Here is a 24,900-nt window from a genome sequence, read left to right as displayed (position 1 = left end):
GCATAGATGGTACCCTTCTCACCGTACAGATTGTAACATCCCGAAATAGGGCCTAGTTGGAACAGTGGTTTTGGGACCACAAATACGACGTCAAAATATTTTCTTTTATAATTATTATGAGGCCTAGAATATGAAAATATGCATATGTTAAAGTTTCATGAAGAAATTCTATGAGTAAGATGTTCAAGTGGAAAATAAGGACCAAATTGAATAAATTGCAAAACTTCAATTCTAGAAGCAATTTGCATGAAATTGATTTATATTATTAATTAGAAATTTTGCCCAATTTCTACGTTTTTGGACAAAAATGGGCATGCGTGGAAAATTTTGGAAGTTTACTAAGGATGAGCATTTTGGTTATTTGGTAATAAAATCAATAAAAAGGAAAATGAGGGAAAAAAGCAGCCATCTTTTCCCTTGTTCCAACCAAAATTCTCAACCCCTCCATAGCTAGGGTTTTCAACATTTTCAAGCTCAATAGTAAGTGACTCCTAACCCCGTTTTTAATGTTCTTTGTATTTTTGAGATCCTTGTAACATGTTCTCTCCATTTCTACCTATATTTTAAGCTAGGGTTCATGTATGCAAAGTGACCCATGTGTGACAAGTTTGTTCTTTGATGTTTTATGGGGGAATATGAAAGTTAGATGTGTTAAACATCTTTTTCTACGTGATTTTCATGAAAAACCCCTAATAGAACCTTTTTGCCAAAGGTACAAAATATGTGGTAAAAATGTGAAATAGAGGAAAATGTGGGCTAGTATGAGTTTATAATGTATTTTACTAGGCTTGGATAACCAAGGAATTGCATATATATCATTTTACGAGCCTAGGGCTTAAATCGTAAATAATGCGATAGGTTAGGGGCAAAATGGTCATTTTGTCCGGGGTGAAATTTATGCTCTAAAAGAATAATGTAAGATATTTATAATTCATTTTTATTTCTATAGACTCTGAGAAACAAATTTTGGAGGTCGATCGAGGAAAACGAAAGGTTTCGCAATAATCGAAACGCGAAACCGACACAAATACCAGGTAAGTTCGAATAACTTAAAGTAAACTCATAATATGCCTACATGCATGTTTTATGAATGTGTGATAGTTGTATATAATGATGACATGAAAATCCATGAATATGTTAATAATAATAATAACAAGATAATAAATGTCTCAGTTGAAGTTAAAAGGGAAATTTCAATGGATAAACCATGGCTTACGTGACTTGAGATCTTGCATGTGTTGCAGAAAAGGATTTAGCCTGGATGGGTAATCTAGTGATCTCAAATATAGAAAGGATCTAGCCTGGACAGGTGTTCTAGTGATCTCAAATATAGAAAGGATCTAGCCTGGACAGGTGTTCCTTGGGTGATCGAGCCTCCCGAAGAATATGTGCATTAAGGATTTAGCCCGGACGGGTAATCCGATTTGGGTCTGAATTTAGCCTGAACTGGTAATTCAGATCCGAGCTCATTAAGAGTGTTTGGCACTACAAGGGATTTAGCCTAGACTGGTAATCCCGGCAACACTTCACGAGTTTATATTACAGAGGATTTAGCCTAGACTGGTAATCCCACCGTAAGATGTGGGGTTCGCGGGAGTGTATACTTGAGAAAATAACTCTTATGATTTGACGGAAAATGGATAATCCATCGAGATTTCTGAGATACTCAACAGGATTAACATGAGTTATAGAAATGAAAATGTTGGATGATGAGCTCATCTAAGATAAATTACATGATGAATTATTGTAGGACTAACTCATGTTTGAGTGCATGTATCAAGAGGCTATCCTATATATATTGGATTGGTAACTTAACATGGTTGTATGCTAAATAAGTCAGTAAGTTTACTTTTCAGTTATTCTGGCTTACTAACCATGTAAATGCTTACCCCCTTTTTATTTTCCCTGTCTTACAGAGCTCGTGGACTCGTGAAGATTAGAAGATGGTTGGAGTATTGTCAACACTATCAACTTGTCCCGCTTTGGTATTATAGATACTCTTATTTTGTTTAATGGCATGTATAGGGTTTTTGGTTATTTTGTTATATGTGTCATTTGGTTAGCCAATGTAAGGGCTTAAATGGTATACTTATCCTTTTGTATATGACCATGATATATGGCTCATATTGATGTAGGTCATAATCCTACTAATGATGCATATTTATGTTTTAATGTTTCATGAGATATGATGATGAGGTTTATTATGGATGAATGCTAATAATGGGACCTAATAAATTAAGAGTGGACATATCATATAATGGTATGTAGATGTAATACGGCCTAAGGGTAAAATGCATTCTGTTAATCCCTAAAGCGAAACTGATAATCTCGCATGTGTTAAACTGATGAGATAAGGTTATCATGCAATGAGTTATGTTAAGATTGTTTAAGAGTATAATTAAGCCATGTTACATACCATTGAAGTCCCTAAGGGTGTATGGACGATAGAGGGTGACCAAAGACTTGGAAAATAGCCATAAAAAGGTCCACACAGGTAGACACATGGGCATGTGTCTAGGCCGTGTGAGACACACGGTCAATCGCCAAGGGCGTGTTACCTGGCCGTGTGTCCCCTGCACCTAAAAAGTCAATTTGCATGTTAGTAAACACATGGGCAGACACACGACCGTGTGTCCCAACTGTATAGAGGACACAGCTTAGTGCATCAGCGTGTGCCTTGGCCATGTGCCTCATAATGAATGATGACGTCATAAACAAAATATCCAGGCTTCTAGACATGGGTGAGGACACGGGCGTGTCTAGGCCATGTGAGGGACACGGGCCAGGGACATGGGCGTGTGCTCGGCCGTGTGAAAACCCTTATAGGTTCAAAATAGAAAATAAAATCTAATAATTCAGCACGGGTTAGGGACACGAGCGTGTCCCTAAGCACACGGGGGTGTGCATTGTCTCTACACGGGCGTGTGAGGCTTAACCTAAAAAATTTTCTAAAATTTTCTTAGGTTCTTAGTTTAGTCCCGAACCATTCTCAATGTACATTTTAAGCCTTGTAGGCCTATATTAGGGACACTAAGATGCTGTTTGATTTATTTTAATTTGGAACAAAATTTTATAACTCGTATTTTTAAAAATGTCCGAGTATGTGTCTGGTAAAGCCTCGTACCTGGTCTTAGTCTCGGATACGTGTAAAGGGTGTTACAAGATAGTGCCTCCAGATCTTAAGAGCAAAGACTATTGCTGCCAACTCTAAATCGTGTGTAGAATAATCAACCTCTTAAGTCTTGAGCTGCCAAGATGCATAAGCAACAACTTTATTGTCTTGCATCAGAACACAACCCAAACCCACATGTGACCATCGCTGAAAACCATGAAATATTTACCAGATTCAGGTTGAATTAGAATAGGAGCTTGAGTTAACACCATCTTGAGCTTATCAAAGCTCTCTTGCTGTGCATCTGTCCAGATAAAAAGAACTCCCTTACGCAAAAGCTTAGTCAATGGAGCTGCGATCAAGGAGAACCCCTTCACAAACCGTCTATAATATCCTGTCAGCCCCAAAAAACTGCGAACCTCAGACACATTTTCAATTGTTTCCAATCCAACACAGTCTCAACCTTACGAGGGTCCACTCTAATCCCCTCTGCAGAAACTACATGTCCTAGAAATGTCACTTCTCGAAGTCAGAATTCACACTTACAGAACTTCACATACAGCTGCTTCTCACGAAGAATCTGTAGTACCACTCACAGATGCATATCGTGCTCATCCTCGATCTTAGAATATACCAAGATGTCATCAATGAGCACTACCACAAACTGATCTAAGTAGGGTTGGAACACTCTATTCATCAAGTCTATGAACGCCACTGGTGCATTAGTCAACCCAAAGGGCATAACGAGGAACTCGTAATGTCCATACTGAGTCCTAAATGTCGTCTTATGCACATCAGCCTCTTTTACTCTCAACTGATGGTAACCTGACCGCCAATCGATCTTAGAGAACACTGAAGCCCCTCTGAACTGATCAAATAAGTCGTCTATCCTCGGAAGTGGATACTTATTCTTAATCGTTAATTTATTCAACTGACGGTAATCGATACACATACTCATTGTACAGTCTTTTTTCTTTATGAACAGAACAGGTGCTCCCCACGGAGACACACTCGGCCGAATAAATCCACGATCCAACAACTCCTGTATTTGAGCCTTAAGTTTATTCAGCTCCTTCGGTGCCATACGATAAGGGGTGATAGACACCAGAGCTGTACCAGGAATCAACTCAATACCAAATTCTACCTCTCGGCTCGGAGGTAATCTCGGTAGTTCATTTGGAAATAAATCTAGAAAGTTCCTCACAGTTTTGATATCCTTAACCGAAGAGTCCACAGAATCAGAAACACTGATGTAGGCCAGATATGCCTCACATCCTTTCCTCACTAACTTTTTTGCTGCCAACACAGAAATCACATTAGTTAGATAATCTCGTCGTTATCCAATTACAACTACTTTGTTATTTTCCTCGGTCCTCAGAACCACCCTTTTCATTACACAGTCCAGACTCATTCGGTGTTTAACTAACCAGTCCATGCCCAGAATTATGTTGAACTCCCTAAACGGAAGCTCCATCAGATCAGCTAGAAATACCGTCTCTTGGACTTCCAATGGAACGTCCTTAAACAATTTACTAACTACAATAGGCTGCTCCAACGGACTCACCACAGTTATCTCACTCAAAGTGCTCTCAAACGGTAACCCCAAGGTCTCAAACACAGTACTAGCTACATAAGAGTGTGTAGAACCTATGTCTATCAATGCAAAGTAAGGTAGATTAAAAATTAAAAACATACCTGTGATGACGTCAGAGTATCTCCATCTTCACGGCGATGAGCAGTGTAAACCAAAGCAGGCTATGTCGCCTTAGTTGACCCGCACCTCTACTCAGTGCTCTCTGCCCTCAGCCCATACTATTACCACCCCTAGCCTGTCTTCGACCCCTAGGTGGCTACTAAACCACTCTCGGTAGCTGTGCAGTCTTATTAACCAGAGCTTGCATCTGATTAGCTCTCAACGGACAGTCCTTAACTCGATCCTCAGTAGACTTACATCTAAGACAAGCCTCAGTAGTCCTCTAACACTCGCCCGGATGGTGCCTATTATAGAGCTGGCAGATCTCTATCCTCATCGGTGCGACAGTAGGACCAACTCTCACGGGCCCATCAAACCTGACATTTTTCCTAGACTTCATCCCAATATTCGAAGGCTCAGTATCTTTCTTAGCCTTCTCTCTGTCTTGGTTTTGGCACTTAGCGCGCTTAACCTCCTCAGCAATCTTAGCTTTCTCCACTAGTACGGAGAAATCCTACTCCCTCTGAGGAGCTATAAGAACCCGAAGACTGTCTCGAAGACTATCCTCAAACCGGACACAACGCTCATACTCGGTTGCCACCATACCTCACGCATAGCGGCTCAACCTTAGAAAATCAGCCTCATACTCGGCCACTGAACAATCTCCCTAAGTGAGATTCAAGAACTCACGTCGTCTCACATCAATATAACTGGCTCCCACATACTTACTCTGAAAACCCGTCTTAAACAGATCCCATGTCAGTTTATCGGGCTGAGTACTTAACCATCAACCACCACTGATACGCTTCATCACGAAGCAGAGATACAGCCCCCTTAAGCTTTTACTCAGCAGTGAAATCCAAATCATCCATAATACGTTCCGTGGCCTCCATCCAGTACTCGACTACGTTAGGAGCAAGTCCAGCGATGCCCCAAAATACCTCAGCCCCATTGGACCAAAGTCGTTTCGTAACCGACCCATGGTCCCCAGAACTAGTGTTGGGTCCAGCAACCTTCTCTAAAATCCGTAACATGGCTTGGGACAGTACGTTGTCCCCAGCCGCATGATAATTAGACCCAGTCCCAGACCTAGTCTCAGTAACAGGGGATACCGGTGTCTCACTAGTATCCAGATTCAGAATTGTATTAGATTCGAAGGATTCAGTTAGAGCCCCTTTAAGGTCCTACCACGGCCTCTAGTACCCCGTTCACAAGTACCACGTGCGCTCATCGTATTTTCAGATTAATCTGTATTAACAATTTTATGCAAATCAATTTACAGTTTTGATAATTATTAACAAATATTTTATACAGTAAAGTTATCAAAATATTCATGGTTTGTTGTCGCAAAGTTACAGATGGCTACAGTTTTCAATTTACACTACCTAGAGTGTTTCAGTAAGGTTTACTTACTATAGTAGTTTCATAGCATGTTAACAATAATTTCAGGTAGATCCAAATAGAATTTCAGTATATTCTAAGCATGCTTTCATATAATTCTAAATAGAGTTTCAGAAACTTACAAGATCGGTGCCGGAGACTCGATGTACCACTTATTTATCAAAAACATTTCAAAACATTTTACAAATCATTTTTTTCAAAAATCATTCTTTTTACTGCCCAAATCCACAATCGAGTTTTGCAAACCTGACTATGATACCACTAAATGTAACTCCCTAAACCCGGCCTAGACGTTATGGCCGAATCTGGTGATGTCACATGAGAGTGTTTTTGGAAAACCCTTTTTGCTACGTGAAAACGGTTCTAGTTATTATCTTTAATTTAGTCTAGAGTCATATTTCAAATCACGGAAGCTTTCAAAACCGATTTAATTTACGAAAAACCTTAGTTATTTTAAGAATACCATTCTCTAGCGTTGCAGTTCTAAAATCCGAATTCACAGCTCAAATCCCAAATCAAAACCGAAATTCCAAGTCCAAGATTACATCCAAAATTCCCCAAATAATTAAGAATGAACGAAATAAAATATTTAAACTATAAAACCCATAACTGGAAAGCTGGGGTCACCATCGACTCCTCCACTACGCCAATCCAAATACTGCTGTGGATTACCTGGACAAATAAAATAGAAAAGGGTGAGTTTCGCAACTCAGTGTGCACATCCCCATAGTTCAACATGCATACAAACAGATATCAAAAAATAGTCATAGACAGATATCAGAAAATAGTCATACTTCGGGCCTGAGCCATTTACAGAATCGGTGTGAGCTTTAGCGCACTCAGAAACAGAATCAAATGCATATATAAAGTTGGACCTTAGCCCACAAAGTCAGATATAGCATGCAACAGATCAGATATACAAAACATTATGCCCATCAACCTGGTACACCAACTCCGTCTAACCCAACACACCATGTGGGGATAAAATTGACCTACCCATCCCTCCACATCAAATATGAGGATAATATCGACCCATCCAACCCTACACACCATAAGGTACCGCAATGCAGCATACCTCATAAATATGCAGCTTAACTACCAAACAACAGGACTATGAAGCCTTTCAGATACTTCATGCACTTCATCAAACTCACCCTAATGCAATGCAGCATACAAACATGACATGCTAATAAGCAGATTAAAAAACATATACCCATATACATAACAGAACAGATATACATGCTAACTAGCACATGCGTTAATCATATATCACATAATCAGATCAGATCTACAGAAATTAGAGGTCTAGGTAATGCTCACCGACCCTATAACCAGTCACAGTTGACTTGGATGACCCGTGCAACCTTACAGAACATTTTAGAAAAATGGGCTCACATGCACATGTGACATGCCCGTGTGGGCTCACACACCCGTGTGGCCCACATGGCTTGGCCTAAATTCCTACACGCTCGTGTAGTTCGCCCATGTGGGCCTACACGACCCAATTAGTCGAGCCCGTGTCTCGCACACGGCCATGTCGTGCGCCCGTGTCGCATGCGCATGACCTGATTCGTTGACCATACGGTCGTGTATCGCCACACGGCCTACCACACGGGCAATCCACACGCCTGTGTGGCGTCGATAGTTTACTTTTCGGCTTTCGCCGAATCTCATTTTCTGTATAATTGGAGTACAGACCTAGAATTTATTCGAAGTTAACACAACCACGAACACTCCAGAACTTAATATCAAACAACACGTCCTTTAGTTAGTCACTTAAACCAAGTTTCTAAGAATGGGCAAATCCCGAAAGTTAACGATGTCCATACCTCTAATGATCAACGGCAGTTCCTTGCTGTCAAAAGTGTTGTTTTAGCAATCCACAGCGCCTAGATTGTCTTCTAAACAGAAAAGAGTCTCTTAACCACTCAACAAACACAAAAACGAGACAAAAAGCACCCCAACACTTACTGAATTCGTGCCAAACGCAGAGATAAGTAACAATGACGAAAAAGGACCAAAAACTAATATTAAAATAAAGTAAAAACCGGCAGCAACAGGGGATTTTCGGCTAGAAAGGAAAAAAAATATAGAAAATATGGAGAGGGGAAATTTGCAAGGAAAATTCGGCAGAGAGAAAGTGGAATGATTTGGGTTACTCTCAAATCCCTTGTTTTGCTCCTACTAAACCTCAGCTGTTGCAAACACTCAGTATCCCAAGCCAACTCAAACACTCCCACGGCATTAGTCGCAAAAATAGTGCCTTCATTCAAACTCGAACCCAAGACCTCCCTCACATCCACAGTCCTCTTATCCACCAGACCAGCAGGTCCATTCTTGTGAGCTTTTCCAACCAATTACTTATAAGCCCTATAACCCAAGACAAGGCTTCATACAGATAAAAACCAAAATTTTTCTCAAGCTAAGGTTTGAACTTAGGACTTCACACACACACCCAGAACACTTAACCACTGAAGCAAATAAATAATTATATCAATTAATCACAAAAGCCGAAACATAAAATTTGGGGCGTTACAGCTCAAATAGTAGCAATTAAATTTGTTTAGTTAAATTAAATTACTAGTCTTGTACTATGCGTACAATTATAGATTTAATCCACTTTCTCCAATTGGATAATTCTAAGTCCCTATATTTTTAAAATTTGAAATTTTAGTCTTAATGCAAATGACAATCAGTAATCCATTAACTAGATTTTTAGTGAGTAGTATGTGAAAATAATAAGCTGAAATGACATTACACATATGATAATATATTTAACGAATCAGATTTTGGAAATAGCAAAGCTTTACTTAATGGATTTAACAATTATTATTTGGCGAGAACAGAAATTTTAAAATTTAAAAAATCGGAAGACTAAAAATGACCAATTAAAAATAAAGGGATTAAATCCATAAATTTTACTAAGTAGAGAGACTAATAGCATAATTTAATTGAAATTTTATATTCAAAAACTTAAAATCTAAAATACTTGAATAAAATCTCACCATTTGATACGTTTGGTGTCAAAATAATTCCAGGGTTCTAAGTAAAGGTCCTAAAGATAAGATTTGAAATAGTTGAATGTGCGAGACGGGATTCCTATAAGAGTTTGATTTTATACGCTCATTTGAAAACTAGAGGAGGCAAGAAGACAAAACTAATCATAAGATAAACGTGGTGGTTGTAAGACGACAAAGATTATGGAATTATATAGTCAAAGTGAGTCCCCAATTTCTTACTTTATATGATTCAATTTCCGACATTAAACGAGTAATTTCAAAGCATGCATTAGCTAACTTTTTTGTTTAATAATAATTAAACTAACAACAACCATTTTTTTATACCGAAAACGATATAACAATGGCATGTAAGAGACAACACGCGGAAAAAAGATGACCCGCAAGGTTTACCAACTTTATTCTATCAAAGTATGGGAAGATATATTTGTTTTATATAATTCAACAATTATATTATAATGAACAACTCTAAATCTCACGAAATTCATATAAATTACAAAAATATTTAATTTCCATTTTTCTCTATAATTAAATTCACAACACATGGGAGTAGTAAAAAATGAAAGCGTGAATTAATTGTCCATTCCGTGGCCATTATTAAAAGGCCGTGCTTTTCTTTGACGTACTTTTTAAAGATAAAAATAGCAAACAGGGAATTGTGTGGGCTCATAATCTACTCGGTTTGATTTGTCTTGTTTTTAAAGAAAAGTTAGCAAACAAAAATCTACATAGCTATTGTTTTTCATAATTTATTACAAGCTAGTTAAAATGTGCTGTTAGACACTGTAATTGTATGTTTAAAAGTTAAAAATCCAGTCTTCATATTTCTTCAATTTAAAAATTATAATTTAATTATTATCAGTTTTTATAAAATTTATCAATTTAACGTGTTTGTTTTATATCAATCATATATCACATCATAAAATAATAACTTAATCAAAATTTCAAATTAATAAATTTACTTTCACTTTTAATTATTGAATTGAGATTTGTAAAGTAAGATGACTTAATTTTTAATTTTTAAGTATAAGGACTAAATCTTAAATTTTGTTAAAATACAAGATTAATAACATATTTTAACCTTTTAATTATTTACCTGGTTAAAAGAAAAGGATTTTGTGCTATGTGCTGAACATTGTGCTTGAAAATATATGAATAAGACCATTGAAATAGAATTCAATAATCATGTGACTCATGCCTGAATTTTGTATGATAATTTATATTAACATGTGATATTTATAATTTGATTTATTAAATTTAAAAATTCATACACAAGAGATTTAGATGGTAAATAAAGTAAGATTTTAAGCATAACGAATTACATTGATAAATTTGAAATATTTAAAATTTAAAATATGAGGGAATATAAAATATTACCTGTAAAGAAAGGTAAGAGAAATTTTATTTTTGGGAACCTTTTGGAAAAATAAACGCTTTAATTTTAATTTTTCTGATTTTAGGAAGCTTTAAATTTATCCAAGCTATGAACTTTTGCATCAATTTGATTGGGATAGTTAAGTAGGTTTCAATTAAAGGTAAATCATGGGAAAAGACAGGCATAGATTAATTTTTTATTTTTATTGTAAGTTTAAAATATAAAATTCTAATAAATCTCATGAAATAATTGTGGGCTTATATATCTATTTTAAGTTTTTGAAAATTTCAAGAAAATCCAGACAAAAAAATTAATATATTCTTTTATTTAATTGAAACAATAATTAAAATTTTTTATTAAACATTTGTTTCAGTATGCATGTATTCAAATTGTGTTATCTCATTTCTTATTAAATAAAAGTTAAATATATATTTTTTTAAAAATGTACAATGAGATAGCTAGAAAAGATGTGGGAAGCTAAGCAAGAACAGGATTCGCTGACACGTAAGGGCTCAATCTTTTGAAGTGAATGATATTATTAAATTACATTTTAGATATATGGTTTTAATATCAAAACAAATATTAATTATAATAAATAAAAATACGCACTAAAATACTAAAAGTTCATTACAGGCGCATATAGCTGGCATATTTTATAAGCTACGAATTAAAAAAAAAAAAGTAGATTGAGAGATTGAAAGATCGTGAAAGTTTCCTTGTTCTCATTTCCATAAATCCTAAAGTTATAAAACATTAGTGCCTCTAACCCTTTTGATTGACCAAGTTCCTTCTGCTGTTTTGCTCATCTTTTCCTTCTATAACTTGAGGAGCAAATTAAGTATACTACATCGCATTGCCATAAAATGAAGTTTGGGAAGGAGTTTGCTTCTCAAATGGTGCCTGAATGGCAGGCAGCTTATGTGGATTACAGTTCATTAAAGAAATTTTTGAAAGAAATCCATGGTGTGAAACAAAAGTATCGGCAACCAGATACCCCAACTCGGCTTCAACGAGCATTGACGCTTTATAGAAGCTTTAGCGGTTTGGATCCGAGACGAAACAAAGGTGGGAGTTCATTCGACGATCATGATGTTGAAAACCAAGCGATTCTTGTGAATTCCGTGCGAGGAAATGGCTCAGGGAAGTACGAGACTACTTTTCTTATGGTTGCAGAAGAAGGGGCTGAATATGAGCAAGAGTTCTTTAAAAAGCTTGATAATGAGTTGAATAAAGTTGACAAGTTTTACAGGTCTAAGGTGAAGGAAGTTATGGCTGAAGCAGAAACACTTACCAATCAAATGCATGCTTTAATTGCTTTTAGGATAAAAGTATATAAATTACAAGAGAATTTTGATGTTTCTGGTTCTAATGACAGTAAGTACTTTTTCTTCCAAGTTCTGCACAAGTTGTTTTCAATTTTACAGTTGAGACACCTTAATTTATAACAATTACTTCATTTGCAGAAATCATGGTTCCCATGAATGCATTACAAGGCACAACTGAATCAGATAATGATGCTAAGCAATCCAGTAATGGCTGCCTAGAGATTCAAGAAGAGAACCCCAAGAAAGTAGTGAGCAGCATTAGACTTGCTCCACAAGAGGTGTTGAATCACGTGAAGTTGAATCAAGCTATTCAAGCTCCTTTCTCAGCTGCCAAAGTGTACTGTGCTAGCAATACTAACAAGACACAAATGAATTTTAGCAAGGACAACCTAAAGAAAATCCAAAACCAACTGAAACAAGCCTTTATTGAATTTTATTACAAGCTTCGGCTTCTCAAGAACTACAGGTAACAAATGGCTAATAACCCATTGTATGTATTTGGTTCCCTTTTCCTTCTACTTTTTAACAAATGTATATTGATTAGTCTTCGATGCTTGTGTCTAAGAACAGCTTCTTGAATGTGTTAGCATTCTCTAAAATCATGAAGAAATATGATAAGGTATATATCTTATAAGCCTTCTTAACATCAAACATTCGGTGTCAACTCAACCAGGCTTGTCGGTACTGATTGTTCTTCTTTCATGGGTCTCAGATCACATCAAGAAGAGCATCAAAGTATTATATGAGGACAGTGGATGATTCTTATATAGGCAACTCCGACGAGGTAGGTGGCTTCCCAGTAAAATACCTTGGTTTTGATAATTAACAATTCAAAATTCTAGTGTCATTGTTATTCGTACATAGATACTTTAGAAAAATTGAAGAATCGGGTAACATAAGCTTGTTGTTTCAGGTAACTAAGCTAATGGAAAGGGTAGAAGCCACATTTATCAAACATTTCTCAAATTCAAACCGAAGTAAAGGGATGAACCAGTTGAGACCAAAATCAAAGAAAGAAAGGCATAGTACATCATTTGGCACAGGTAATCATTATACCCATTTAATGCCTTTTACCCCTTAAAGAAGATATTTATTGGAAAATTGATGTTTCAGGCTTCTTTGCCGGCTGCACAGCGGCCCTCATACTAGCTCTGGTTTTGATTATACATGCCCGCAATATCCTCGATAAGGAAGGAAGAGTTCAATACATGGAAAGCATGTTTCCAGTATATAGGTTATTTTCTTTTACTATTTTACTCCACTCTGTTGTTTCAGCTACACTGCAAATGTGACAAATTTAACGAAGTCATCTTAACTATGAACATTGCAGTTTGTTTGGGTTCATGGTTCTACATATGCTCATGCATGCTGGGAATATATACTTTTGGAGGCGATACAGAGTTAATTATTCCTTCATATTTGGGTTCAAGCAAGGAACAGAGCTGGGCTTTCGAGAAGTTCTTTTCTTGAGTTTTGGCCTTGCAACGCTAGCACTGATCAGTGTGGTCTCCAACCTTGACATGGAAATGGACCCTAAAACTGGAGATTATAAAGCATTAACTGAGCTACTTCCTTTAAGCTTGCTTTTGGTAAAAACTAAAAACTATTTCACTTCATAATCGCAAAACCCAGTTCAGCAAAACCATTTTTTGATCTATTTACTTTTTGCTTTCTCAACCAGCTTGTGATAATTGTATTGCTTTGTCCTTTCAACATCCTTTATCGCTCAAGTCGCTTCTTCTTGCTCAGAACTTCGTTTCGTTGTATCTGTGCGCCCCTCTACAAGGTAAATATATATCGTTTGTTGAATCAGAAGATTTGGGAACCTTTCAGTTGATTTTCAGCAAAGATGGTCCGTGACTTGTAATATTGATGCAGGTAAAATTTCAAGATTTTTACTTGGCAGATCAGTTTACTAGTGAGGTACAAGCATTTAGAAGTGTGGAATATTACATTTGCCATTATGGTTGGGGAGACTTCAAACTCAGACAAAACACATGCAAATCAAATGACATATTCAACACTTTTTATTTCATCGTTGCTGTAGTCCCTTACTGGTCTCGTCTCCTTCAGGTATTTTCACTTCTATATCTATGTTTCAATCCCTGGAGAACACAAATAGCGTAAACTACATTAGATGCCACTCAACTTTATTTAATTTTTTTATTTTTACCATTGACATTTTGAAACTTACAAAGATGCCACTAATATTTTTGGATTACTACAAAGATACCACTCCACCATTTATTCCATTACTTGGGTACTGTGCATCTACCGTCGCAAGTTAAATGTGTCACGGGTTTAAAAAAATTTATTTTCTATCATTTTTATTTTTAAATTATTTATTTCCTTTTTTATTTCTTCACTTAAATCTCTTAAATGCCTATTAAACTCCATAAAAAGCATTGTATGATTTCACGGCATCTTTCTTCCTTTCCAATAGAAGAATGATAAATTAAATTTTTTCTCCTAATTTTTAGCTTTTTCTTGTTGAAAAAATTTAAATCCAACTAAAAATATTAAAAATTAGAAGGAAAATCTGATTTGTCATATTCCTATTGGAAAGGGATAAAGATGACTTGTAATCACAATTTCATACAATTCTTTCTCTTAAACTCCATTAGAACTACATTTTCATCCCTTGCCCTCCCTTTTTCCTCAAGCTTTCCTTCCGCATCTCTCTATCATCGTCCCACCCTCACCCTACTCCTTAGTTTACTCTTAAAAAAGGGAAAACGATTTCTCAAAAATTTTAATCTTAAACCCCCCAAAAAAAAAATCATATCATAAATTCTCTCAAACTATGAATTTTATTAAAAATAAATCCCTCCATCACCAACCACCCTAAAACAACCAAAAGAAGGGTAAAGTACACTTTTTTTTTCTTTTTCCAGCTTACTCCAAATACCCCCATTTTCTATGCTAAGATCATCTTCCATTGCTTAGAAAACTTAAGGAACAAAATTTGGAACATTTCAACAATCATTATTTACATCACAAATAATTGTAAGGGAAGACACTTGCTTCTCAATTACTCTGATGGACAAAAGTGGAGTAGAGCAACATCCACGTGTCATGAATATGATGCAAGTAAATTACATTTACAGTGAGAATGTATCTAATTCTGAAGTAGCAATTTTTATATTTATCTGTACAAATCCAAGAAATGCAACTATATTTTCTTTACATAAGAGATAAAAAAAAAAACAAAAAAAAAGGTAAATAACATGGAGCAATTAAGATAAAATAAAATAAAGGGAGGGAGGAAGGCAAATTAAACTGACTACAATTCCAATCCTTCAAACTAAGCAGTAAGCACTTCTATTACAAGCAAGAGACTTAAGCCCTCAATGCCACCTGATCTTGCCATGATCTTTCATTTCCCGGTTCTATTTGGCCCATTTTCGATATTCCTGCAGGCTGATATTTTAACATCAAGGTGCTGCTCATCACTTCCGATTCTAGTTGAACTTTTCTTAAATTCCTCCTTTCTCACTGAATTAGTTTGAGTTTGTATTTCTTCTTCCTCTCTCTGCATTGAAGGAAGGAGATGCTGGAGACATTAGCAAATGATAAAAGACTATAGCATGAAGATTTTTATGACAACAAGTGGTTTACCCAAATCTGGTTTAGGTCTAAAGTTGGTTTCATGTTTGGGCAGTTAGGGTTTGTTGAGACAGGGAGATAAGATGAAAAGAAATGGAGTAGAAGAAGAAAGGAAAAGAGAGGAAAAAGATAAGGAAAAAAGAAAAAAATTTTAATATTAGAAAATGGAAGAAATTCTTTTTGAACATATGACCCAATTAACGCAGTAAGTCAACACAAGTTATTCAAGTAATGGAGTAAATAGTGGGGAGTGGCATCTTTATAATTATTCGAAAAAACCTTAGTGATATCTTTGTAAGCTTAAAAAAGTGGTGACAAAAATTAAACAAAGTTGAGTCACATTTGATGAAATTTACCCAAACAAATATTAAGCTGTGTACGAACAATGAGAGAGTTAAAACTTGAACATTCCTTTTTCAATTGTTAGTGTGTCCGAAGGTTCCATGATGAGAAAGATCCAATGCAAGGGTACAACGGATTGAAATACTTTCTGACAATTGTTGCTTTGTGTACGAGGACTGCTTATGGGCTTGACAGGGGAACCAGTTGGAAAGCAGTAGCTTGGACATTTTCAGCCATGGCGGCTCTCTATGGTACTTATTGGGACCTTGTTGTCGACTGGGGGCTACTACAAAGGCGGTCCAAGAACCGCTGGTTGAGGGACAAACTTCTAATCCCTTACAAAAGTGTATATTTTGGAGCAATGGTAAAATAAAATGTGTGATTCTTATATCTCTGTTCATGAACATGGCTAGAGTAGCCATCAGTTTTAACAAAGGTGGTATAAAAATGCAGGTTTTGAATGTATTGCTGAGATTTGCATGGTTGCAAACTGTCTTGGATCTAAGTTTATCATTGCATAGAGAAACATTGATTGCTATTGTTGCCAGTCTAGAGATAATTCGTCGTGGGATATGGAATTTCTTCAGGTATGTTATATATCTATGTATAGAAGAGAAGAGAATAGTTTATTATATTGGAACTTGAATTTCACTCTCGTGGATGTCACCTTTTAAGTTTGGGGTTAATATCTTTATGAGCAGGTTAGAGAATGAACATTTAAATAACGTGGGCAAATTTCGTGCATTCAAATCAGTGCCACTACCTTTCTACAACGATGAGGATGAAGACCGGATTGATTAGATTGCTGCAAATATATATGAGAGAGATGGTACAAAGAAAGCCGGAAGATTTTTTATTTTTACTTTTTTTTTTTTTTTATAAAGGGGATGGAAATGGAAGATTAGAAAAGAATTCCACCTTACTACCAAATTGTTGAGTAGAGTAATTTCTCCTTAATTCGAAGTTATTACGCAAGCATTCAATGTTATGTATAAAGCAAAAAGTATTTTTCAAAATACTAATTTTTATCTGATGCAATGCATGTATTGATTTTGTGTTTACAAATTAAATGTATTTAATAATTTTGATTTTTTTAAATGAATTTCTAAAATTCCTTTAAAATTTTAATTTTCACTTGAATAAAGTTTATTTAATTAAAGTAAAATAAAAATATGCTTAACTTGTATACATGTTTAATTAACAAATTCTGCATCGAAATGTAGACAAAAGTAGAACAAAGTTAGTCATTTCTATAAACTTTTATCTATTTTATGATTTAGTCATTTCTTTACTATTCTTCATTTCACTATAACAAATCACTTAGTAAATGAAATTAAATAATCAATTCCATCATTCTTAATCAACTTCTTATTTACTTATAGCATCATAGTTAATTAAAATCATGTAAACATTTATACATCTAATTAAAATTTTTAAGCTAAGTACAATTCTAGTTGTTCTTACAACCGAAGACTTGGAATCAAGCTTTCTTCTCCTTCTCTTTGACTATCTTTTTGCCTTTGTTCCCAACTTGTTGTTCACTTCTCTTCCTTTTTCTTCATTTTTATATCAAAACATACAAGATATACTTATCAAAATATAATCAAATAACATATTTATGTTCTTTAAATCCATGGAAAAACTTATCATACTTACCTTAATTTCTTATCATCAATCTCGATTCTTATTTTCTCTTTCCTCTAAGATAATTGTGGATGCACTTCTCATAAAACTAAGATAGTTATTAGGCCTTTTATTGATTTTACTAATTACTCATGAAAGAAATTGGAAGAATAAACATGGAAAGCTTAGAAATGATGAAAAGATCTATTTATAATAAAAACAAAAGTTGTAAAGATGGAAAAAAAGAGAGTGGTGCAAAATGGGATCATCTTTCTTAAATATTTAAAATAAAATTTAATAATTTGATAATTAAAATAATAAAATATTTTCACCAATTATACTTTTACATTAATTTAATCCGTAATCATTAATATTTAAATTACATATTACCATTTGAGTCATATTTTTGTTGGTAAAGTTTCATCACTAGTCTTTTCTCCTTTTTCTTTCAATTCAATCTAATCATTCCAACTTTTAATTTTCTTAATTTTGCCTCAATACTTTTCACTCTCTTACAATATAGTAAGTATCCCGAATTATTTGTCACAATAAACAAGCCTTTTTATTTACCCTCGATATCTCTCTTCACTCATAATTTCTATTTTATAACATTATCAAAATCTAACACATTTACTCTCAATCCCGACTAAGAAGTATCGAGGATGTTATAGGTTTCCATATTTTTACCCTTTTCTTTCCATCCAATTGAGGTTTCACTGTTACATAATCAAAATATTCTCTTTTTTTTTTTTTTTTTTTTGAAGTTTTCCTAAGCTTATATTAGCTTTTCTTTTTTAAGAGCTTATTAGAATGTTGTCACATATCGTGAAACTCAAAATACCAATTTACTAGAATGCAATTTCAAAAAGCATCGATGCAAACCCAACTTTTGAATATCATTGACAGGTTTCTCTTTTTTGTTTTTTTTCTTTCTCAATCCTTTTAGCATTCCATTTTTCACACTTTTCTCTAACTCTCCATCTCCCCCGTTTCTACTTTCTAGTTCTACTTTCTACTTTCATCTCTGTTCTCTTTTTGTTTTTTTGGTCGGTCTTCAGTATTTGTGGCTGCGCAGAGCAGTGTTGGCCTGATGGGTGTGGGGGGTGGGTGATGGGTGGGCTAGGTTCGCTTTTGGTTATCTTTTTTTTTTTTTTGAATTTTTTGAATTTTTCTGATTTGGGGGAGCTGATAATTGCAAAGAGAACGGGGCCTCAACTGATAATTGGGCCAATTGGGCTATTTTTAAGCTTGACCTAGCCCAAGGAATCCAAAATTTCAAAAAAAAAAAAAAAGGGTCCAACCGGATTGTACTAGTTTTTCCAGTTCATGGTTCTCGGTCCGACCTTTATTTTTTCCGATTCCTGGTTCAATTTTTTCTGTTAATCAGACCAGTTACCTGACCAATTTCCAATCGAATCAATTTAATCTTGTTTCAAAAACACAGCTAAAATATAGGTCTAAAACATGACTTAAAATTCAAATTATTCATCATTTTATTTTCTTTTTAACAATTTTTTATTTCTATTTTAAAAAAACAGTTTTAAAAAGAAAAAGATTCTTTAAAAATTTGTTATGATTTATTATTTTATTTTTGAAACCGAAGGGACTTTTGTATTGTTGTAATATTAAAATAATTTTAGCTTTATACAACAGTTAAAATATATTGTAATCTTCATAATTTGGAATTTAATTTTTATTTTTATTTTAAAATTTAAGTCTAATTATTAACACTAATAATACTTTTTGTTAAATTTGTTAGTGTAATATTTTAAAAAATACTTACTTAGTAGCAATTTAACAACAAGTTAGTATTTGGTACACTAGTAGTGTACTTTTTTCTTCCACAACCAGTTTTAAAAATTGACAAGTGTCTTTTTTCTAAAACTTTACTTTTTTTAATATATTACTATACTCCTATGGAACATTTGTCAACCCCTGACCTAATTATGAAGATTAAAAACTCCACTAAAAATGTACCAATTTTTTTTCATTTAATAATGATATAATTCTCTTTTACTTCAAAATTTACTTAGGGGTTTATATATTTTCATCAAAGAATCCATCCAATTATTGTTGAAACTAAGGTATTTTCAATGTATTTTATGATCCATTAAAATTAATACTTTTGAGATTCGTAATTATTCTTATAATAATATTATCTTTAAGATTTAAATCTTACCATTGCATTTAGTAAGGGTAAATGTTTTCATCAACAACCCAAAGATGAGTTAGTCAACTTTATTGTTTTAAAAATATTTTACTTAATTTTTTAAATAGTATAATTTTATAATTACTTTTTTTTACTTCTTACCAAGAATATTGAAATCGAACCAATTTGATTGAGAACCTTCAAGATAACAATCAAGTAAAAAGGAAAATCGGTTGAATCACGAACTGCTTTGAATGCGAATTGCAAATTGGATGAACCGAGAAAAAACCTATTGTGACCCTCTTTCTATTGAGATTCACAAATCAACAATTTGACTAATATTTGAGAAAAATATGAAAATTTTGACTCTAAAAAAAATTAGGTATATTTAAAAACAAGGAGTCTACACTAATTTTTTTTTTTTTGTTTAGGTGTGTTCAACCATCTACAAAATCTTCTAAAATGAATTTTACCCTTTTTAAAAAAACAATTTTGGGTCTATTTTAAAATTAAGAAAAAAAATTGAGTTCAAGAATCAGTTACACATAAAAAAGGTTTTAGCATGCTCAAAACGCTCAAAACTGATACCTTATTAAATAAATGTTGTCTTAAATTTTTAAAAAAAATATAAGTTCAATTTGTTATTTAAACGTGATCCCATAAGTGTATAGACATACTATATATGAATATGTGTCTACTAATACTTGCAGACACACACACACACATATATATATATATATAACTTAATACATAAATGTAAAAAAAAAAACGGACATAACATCCTTAAGTGACAACGCTAACATGCATGAACTAAACACGAATTAAAGGATACATGGTCACATTAATGGAAAATCCATTTACACCATCAAGTTTTCATATAAAAAGAAGAAGGTTCCATTTCAAGATAAACAATCCATACAAGCTTAAAACTACAAGAGACAATGAGAATACATAAAAGCTTAAAAGTACAAAAGAAGATAAAAAAAATTATGAGTTTTTTTAAAGGAAATTAAACTAAATTTTAATTTTCACCCTATTTTCCCCCTTTATATTCACAAAACCCATGTTAGTCTTTTCCATCTTTTTGTTTTGTCGTCTCTTGCATCTCTCAAACTCTTCTCATTCAATTTTTGATTCCAAACTTAATTCCTTAGATTTTTATCATTCCCCAAGCCATAAATCTCCATAGTATTTCAAGAACAACACCCAAAATACAATAGATTTTGTCATCTCCCAAGCTTGTGGGCTTTCCGAGTTGTCAACCAAAAGCTCGTTTTTCTTCCATCGAAGGTAAGGAAGAATTTTTCTATTTGTTTTTAATGTTATCTAGTCTTTTAAATGGAGTTTTCACGTATTAAATCACATGTTTTAAATTGTTAAATATGACTCCAATTTCAGTCAAATTTGAGAAAAAATCTTCTAGTTAAACTCTGTTTATTTGTTTCAATCTAACACTGATTAGTTTAGATTATTTTATTATTATTTGACATATGAATTTAGCTTATAAATAGTCTCTTTTACAACCTTAGAAAACACACACATTCGATATTAGAACTCATAACACATTTAGAGAATTTTGTGTTTACATTTTGAGAGTTCTTTATTTTCGGGTTTTTGGGGTTTAGTTTTTTATCTCCATCTTTTGTACTCTTCGTTCTTTTGGCATTATAGTAGAATTATCTTTGCCCGTGATTTTTTATCCTTTTTGGAAGAGTTTTTCCACGTTAACTTTGTGTGTTCAATTTCTCAATTTCTTCTGCTAATTTTACTTGTTAGTTGCTTAATCGAGTCGATCCTAACATAAATAAAACCCAAAAATTGGGTCATTAATGGTGGATTCTGGAATTTCGAGTAAAAACGTGGTTTCAAAGTGTTTTTCAATTAGTTTTGACATGACTAGAAGGTTCCTAAACATAGTTTAAAGTTCCGTTGAAGATTTCCAATGTTTTAATGAATTTTCGTGAAAATTTTCATAAACATGTAAAAAGTTTTGATACCATAAATTAGGTAGTTTTAAGTAGTTTAAAGGTTGAGAATCAGTTGTAAGTGAATAATTAGATGAACAAAATCAATTGGCATTGAAATTCAAGTTTGTTATGTCGAAGGTTTCGATTACGAGAGAATTTAGCTTAGGCTTGTGTTTTGTTTGTTTGAAGTGAATCTTTGGCTAATTGCTGATTGTGTCTATTGTGTGATTATTATGTGTAAAGCATCAGAATCGTTGGAGCCTTTTACGAGCAAGGCGAAAGGCAAGGAAAGCTAGTTTAAGCTTTCGGCTTTTTGACGAAAGCATAACCGACGAGTGTTTGGAATCTTTGCTAGTAGACACAATTCATTGTGTTAATTGGGAGCTTAAGAATAACCTAAACCCCTATCCTAAATTCCAAGTGTAAGCTTTCTATTTTCCTTGCCTTATTTTGGCAAATTATGTAATTATGTGAATAATTGTGGATTGATTACTATGATACGATATTGTGATATGAGCCATGTATGGTGACTATTGTGAATTTTGTTGTATTGTGGGCATGATATGCATGCCAAATGACAGGGATAATGATATTTTAATAATGCAAAGCGAGTGGAATTTCGGTAAGCATGTATGTTTTGAATTGTGGAATATGATATTATTATGACAACTAATATGTAAGAATACTTGTATGTGATATATGATGTACTAATTTTAATGTAAACATATATGGTCGGATATGTGATGGCTCAATGAGCATTATTGTGGCACAGGTACCCTTTTGTTGAAGATCGTTTGAGCTTTTCCTAGGAGTATAGCATGGGTTACTTTAGCGTTGTAGCGCTTGGTACTCGAACATTGGCTCGGGGTATTTTTTCTACCCTTTTTTACCCTAAAAAAGCAGGGGTACCTTGCATCCTTAAACCGATAACCATCTTTCGGCTAACTTAGCCTCCTCCGTCCCTCAGGACCAACAAGAGGTAGTACAGGAATATTCACTTGTTTTCCATCGACTACGCCTTTCGGCTTGATCTTAAGCTCTAACTCACTCCCCGTGGACGAACTTGTAATAGCCCAATTTTGGGCCTAGTCGCAACAATGGTTTCAGGACCCCAAATCTGATGCAAGAAAATTTATTTTATTATATTTTTATGGTACAAAATTTCACGGGATGATTTTGTAAAAATTTTGTTTGAAAATTTTGATGTTTGGGCACTTAATTTAGTCAAAAGGACTAAATTGTAAAAAGTGCAAAACTTGAGTTCTAGAAGCTAGAGGTGTCTAATTGCTATGAAATTTTAAATTGGAGGTCCTTATATGATAATTAGATGATTAAATAAACAAAATAAAAGCCAAATTTATGTCATCTTCAACCCTTTGGCCTTAATTTTGAAGACTACCATGGCTAGGGTTTTGTTCAAGCTTTCCAAGCTCCATAGTAAGTCTTTTCTAGCCCCGTTTTTAATGATTTTTACGTTTTTGAAATCCTTGTAACACGATCTAGCTATTTCTACCATTAAATTGAGATATTATGAAGGTCTAGGTTTTAAACCATGATAGAAATTTGTGTATTTTGATGTTTAATGGTAGATTATGCATGTTTATGGTTAGAGAAATGACTTTTACTAAGTGATTTTCGATGAAAATGCTAAAAAGGACTAAGTTGTAAAAGTTATAAAATTTGTCATAAAAGCATGAATTAGTAGAAATTGTGGGCTATTGTAGCTATGAAAATGGTTCGACTAGGCTTAAAGTACAAAAAAATAGAACGAAAATCATTTTACGAGCCTAGGGGCAAAAGTGTAAATATGTGAAACTTTAGGGGCAAAAAGTAATTTTTCCATAATGTTTTTTTTGGATCACATTGAATAATGTGACTAATAAATAGGCTAAATGTGATATTATAGATCAAGGGAAATGAAGTTCGAACCTAGAACGGGGGAAAAACGAGTATTTGACGGTTAGGTCTCTTTTCACCAATTTTGGTATCGAGGTAAGTTCATGTGTAAATAATGCAATGTTGTATCATGTTTTAATGCTTAATTAATGTATGAATTTCTATGTTTAATTGTTACAATGAGTGTATAAATGATACTATGGTCAATGAGAATGACATTGTAAACGAGTTCGACAAAGGTGAGATGTCGAGAAAATCTCGTTTGAACCTTAGGAATAATTTACGATACAAGTGACATGTCACTAGGAACTATGTGATTATGAGCTCATGAGATTATGTGTATATATGACTATGTGAATCCGGGTGCTGGTATTGTACGTTCTACTAGTGGCTAGGTAGTCCGGCATATGTTGCGGGTACCTGTTAGCTTGTGTGAGCAGCCCTTGTAGTTACGTCCTGGCTGTCAGCTTGTGTGAGTAGACCCGTGATTAGCTCGAGAGTGAGCAATGTGTTGTATGTGATATGAGGTAGCAAGTGGCCACGTATGAGGCACTATGTGCAAGCTTTCCGTGTATCCGATAGAATTTCAAGTGTTCAACGGGTAAATCAGTGAATTATGTGACAAGTAAGTCAATGATGAGGAAATATAAGAATGTGCTACGAGTTATTATAGGTATGTACTTATAACCCATGAGTAAATGTCTCGGTATACTATGAATATGTGGTAAGAATGCATACGAGAAAGTTATGCTTGTGAAATATTGATAGTCATGTGACTAATGATATGCAATTATGATAAATGGATGTATGATAAGATTTGAAAATAATCATGTATTAGGCTTATGAGCTTAATTGAGCTGGGATATAGTACGATGTATATACTTAAGTTGTGATTCAATAGATATGTGGAAGATTGTTAAGTTATATGTTGAAATTATGATCACGCATAAATGATGTGCGTGTTGTTAAGCAAATTGAAATAACTTGTTAATAATGTGATATGCTATAATGGGGAGATTATGGTTGCTAGCCTAATGACAAGACAATGTAATTAGTGTGTGTAAGATAAAAGAGTAAGCATTATGAATGAGTAAGTGGTAATCATGGGATTTAATGCAAATTGTAATAATAGTGTCATCATGGATGGATAATGTAACATCTCGATTTTTGGGCCTAGTCGGAACAGTGGATTCGGGACCACAAATATGATAAAAGAAAATCTATTTTTATTGTATTTTTATGGTCCACGATTTCACGGAATGAATTCGTGAAATTTTTGTTTAAAAATTTTGACGTTTAGGCACTTAATTTGGTTAAAAGGACTAAATCGTAAAAAGTGCAAAATGTGAGTTCTAGATGTAAAAGTTGTCAAATTGCTATTGACTTTAAATTAG

General features: G+C 34.0%; 1 protein-coding gene across 2 annotated transcripts; it reads left to right on the top strand.

The window, feature by feature from the left end:
* Positions 1-11,233: 11,233 nt before the first annotated feature.
* Positions 11,234-16,953, top strand: LOC108463585 (phosphate transporter PHO1 homolog 7-like). Of its 2 annotated transcripts, none has more exons than XR_001868093.2 (12): positions 11,234-11,972; positions 12,062-12,389; positions 12,494-12,542; positions 12,636-12,707; positions 12,837-12,966; positions 13,037-13,157; positions 13,254-13,512; positions 13,605-13,709; positions 13,802-13,996; positions 16,067-16,235; positions 16,325-16,458; positions 16,573-16,953. XR_001868093.2 is itself a non-coding variant. In XM_017763508.2 (12 exons), the coding sequence occupies exons 1-12, from the start codon at positions 11,462-11,464 to the stop codon at positions 16,670-16,672; spliced, it is 2,283 nt and encodes a 760-aa protein (XP_017618997.1). In that variant the 5' UTR covers positions 11,234-11,461; the 3' UTR covers positions 16,673-16,953. The 2 variants fall into 2 exon arrangements, 1 of the variants encoding a protein (XP_017618997.1); XM_017763508.2 differs by having other exon boundaries at positions 15,957-16,235.
* The last annotated feature ends 7,947 nt before the right edge of the window (positions 16,954-24,900 follow it).

This window comes from Gossypium arboreum, chromosome 13 (assembly GCF_025698485.1).
Source record: "Gossypium arboreum isolate Shixiya-1 chromosome 13, ASM2569848v2, whole genome shotgun sequence".
NCBI lineage: Eukaryota > Viridiplantae > Streptophyta > Magnoliopsida > Malvales > Malvaceae > Gossypium > Gossypium arboreum.
The sequence above is the reverse complement of the archived record's forward strand: the minus strand, read 5'-3'. Positions and strand labels throughout refer to the sequence as shown.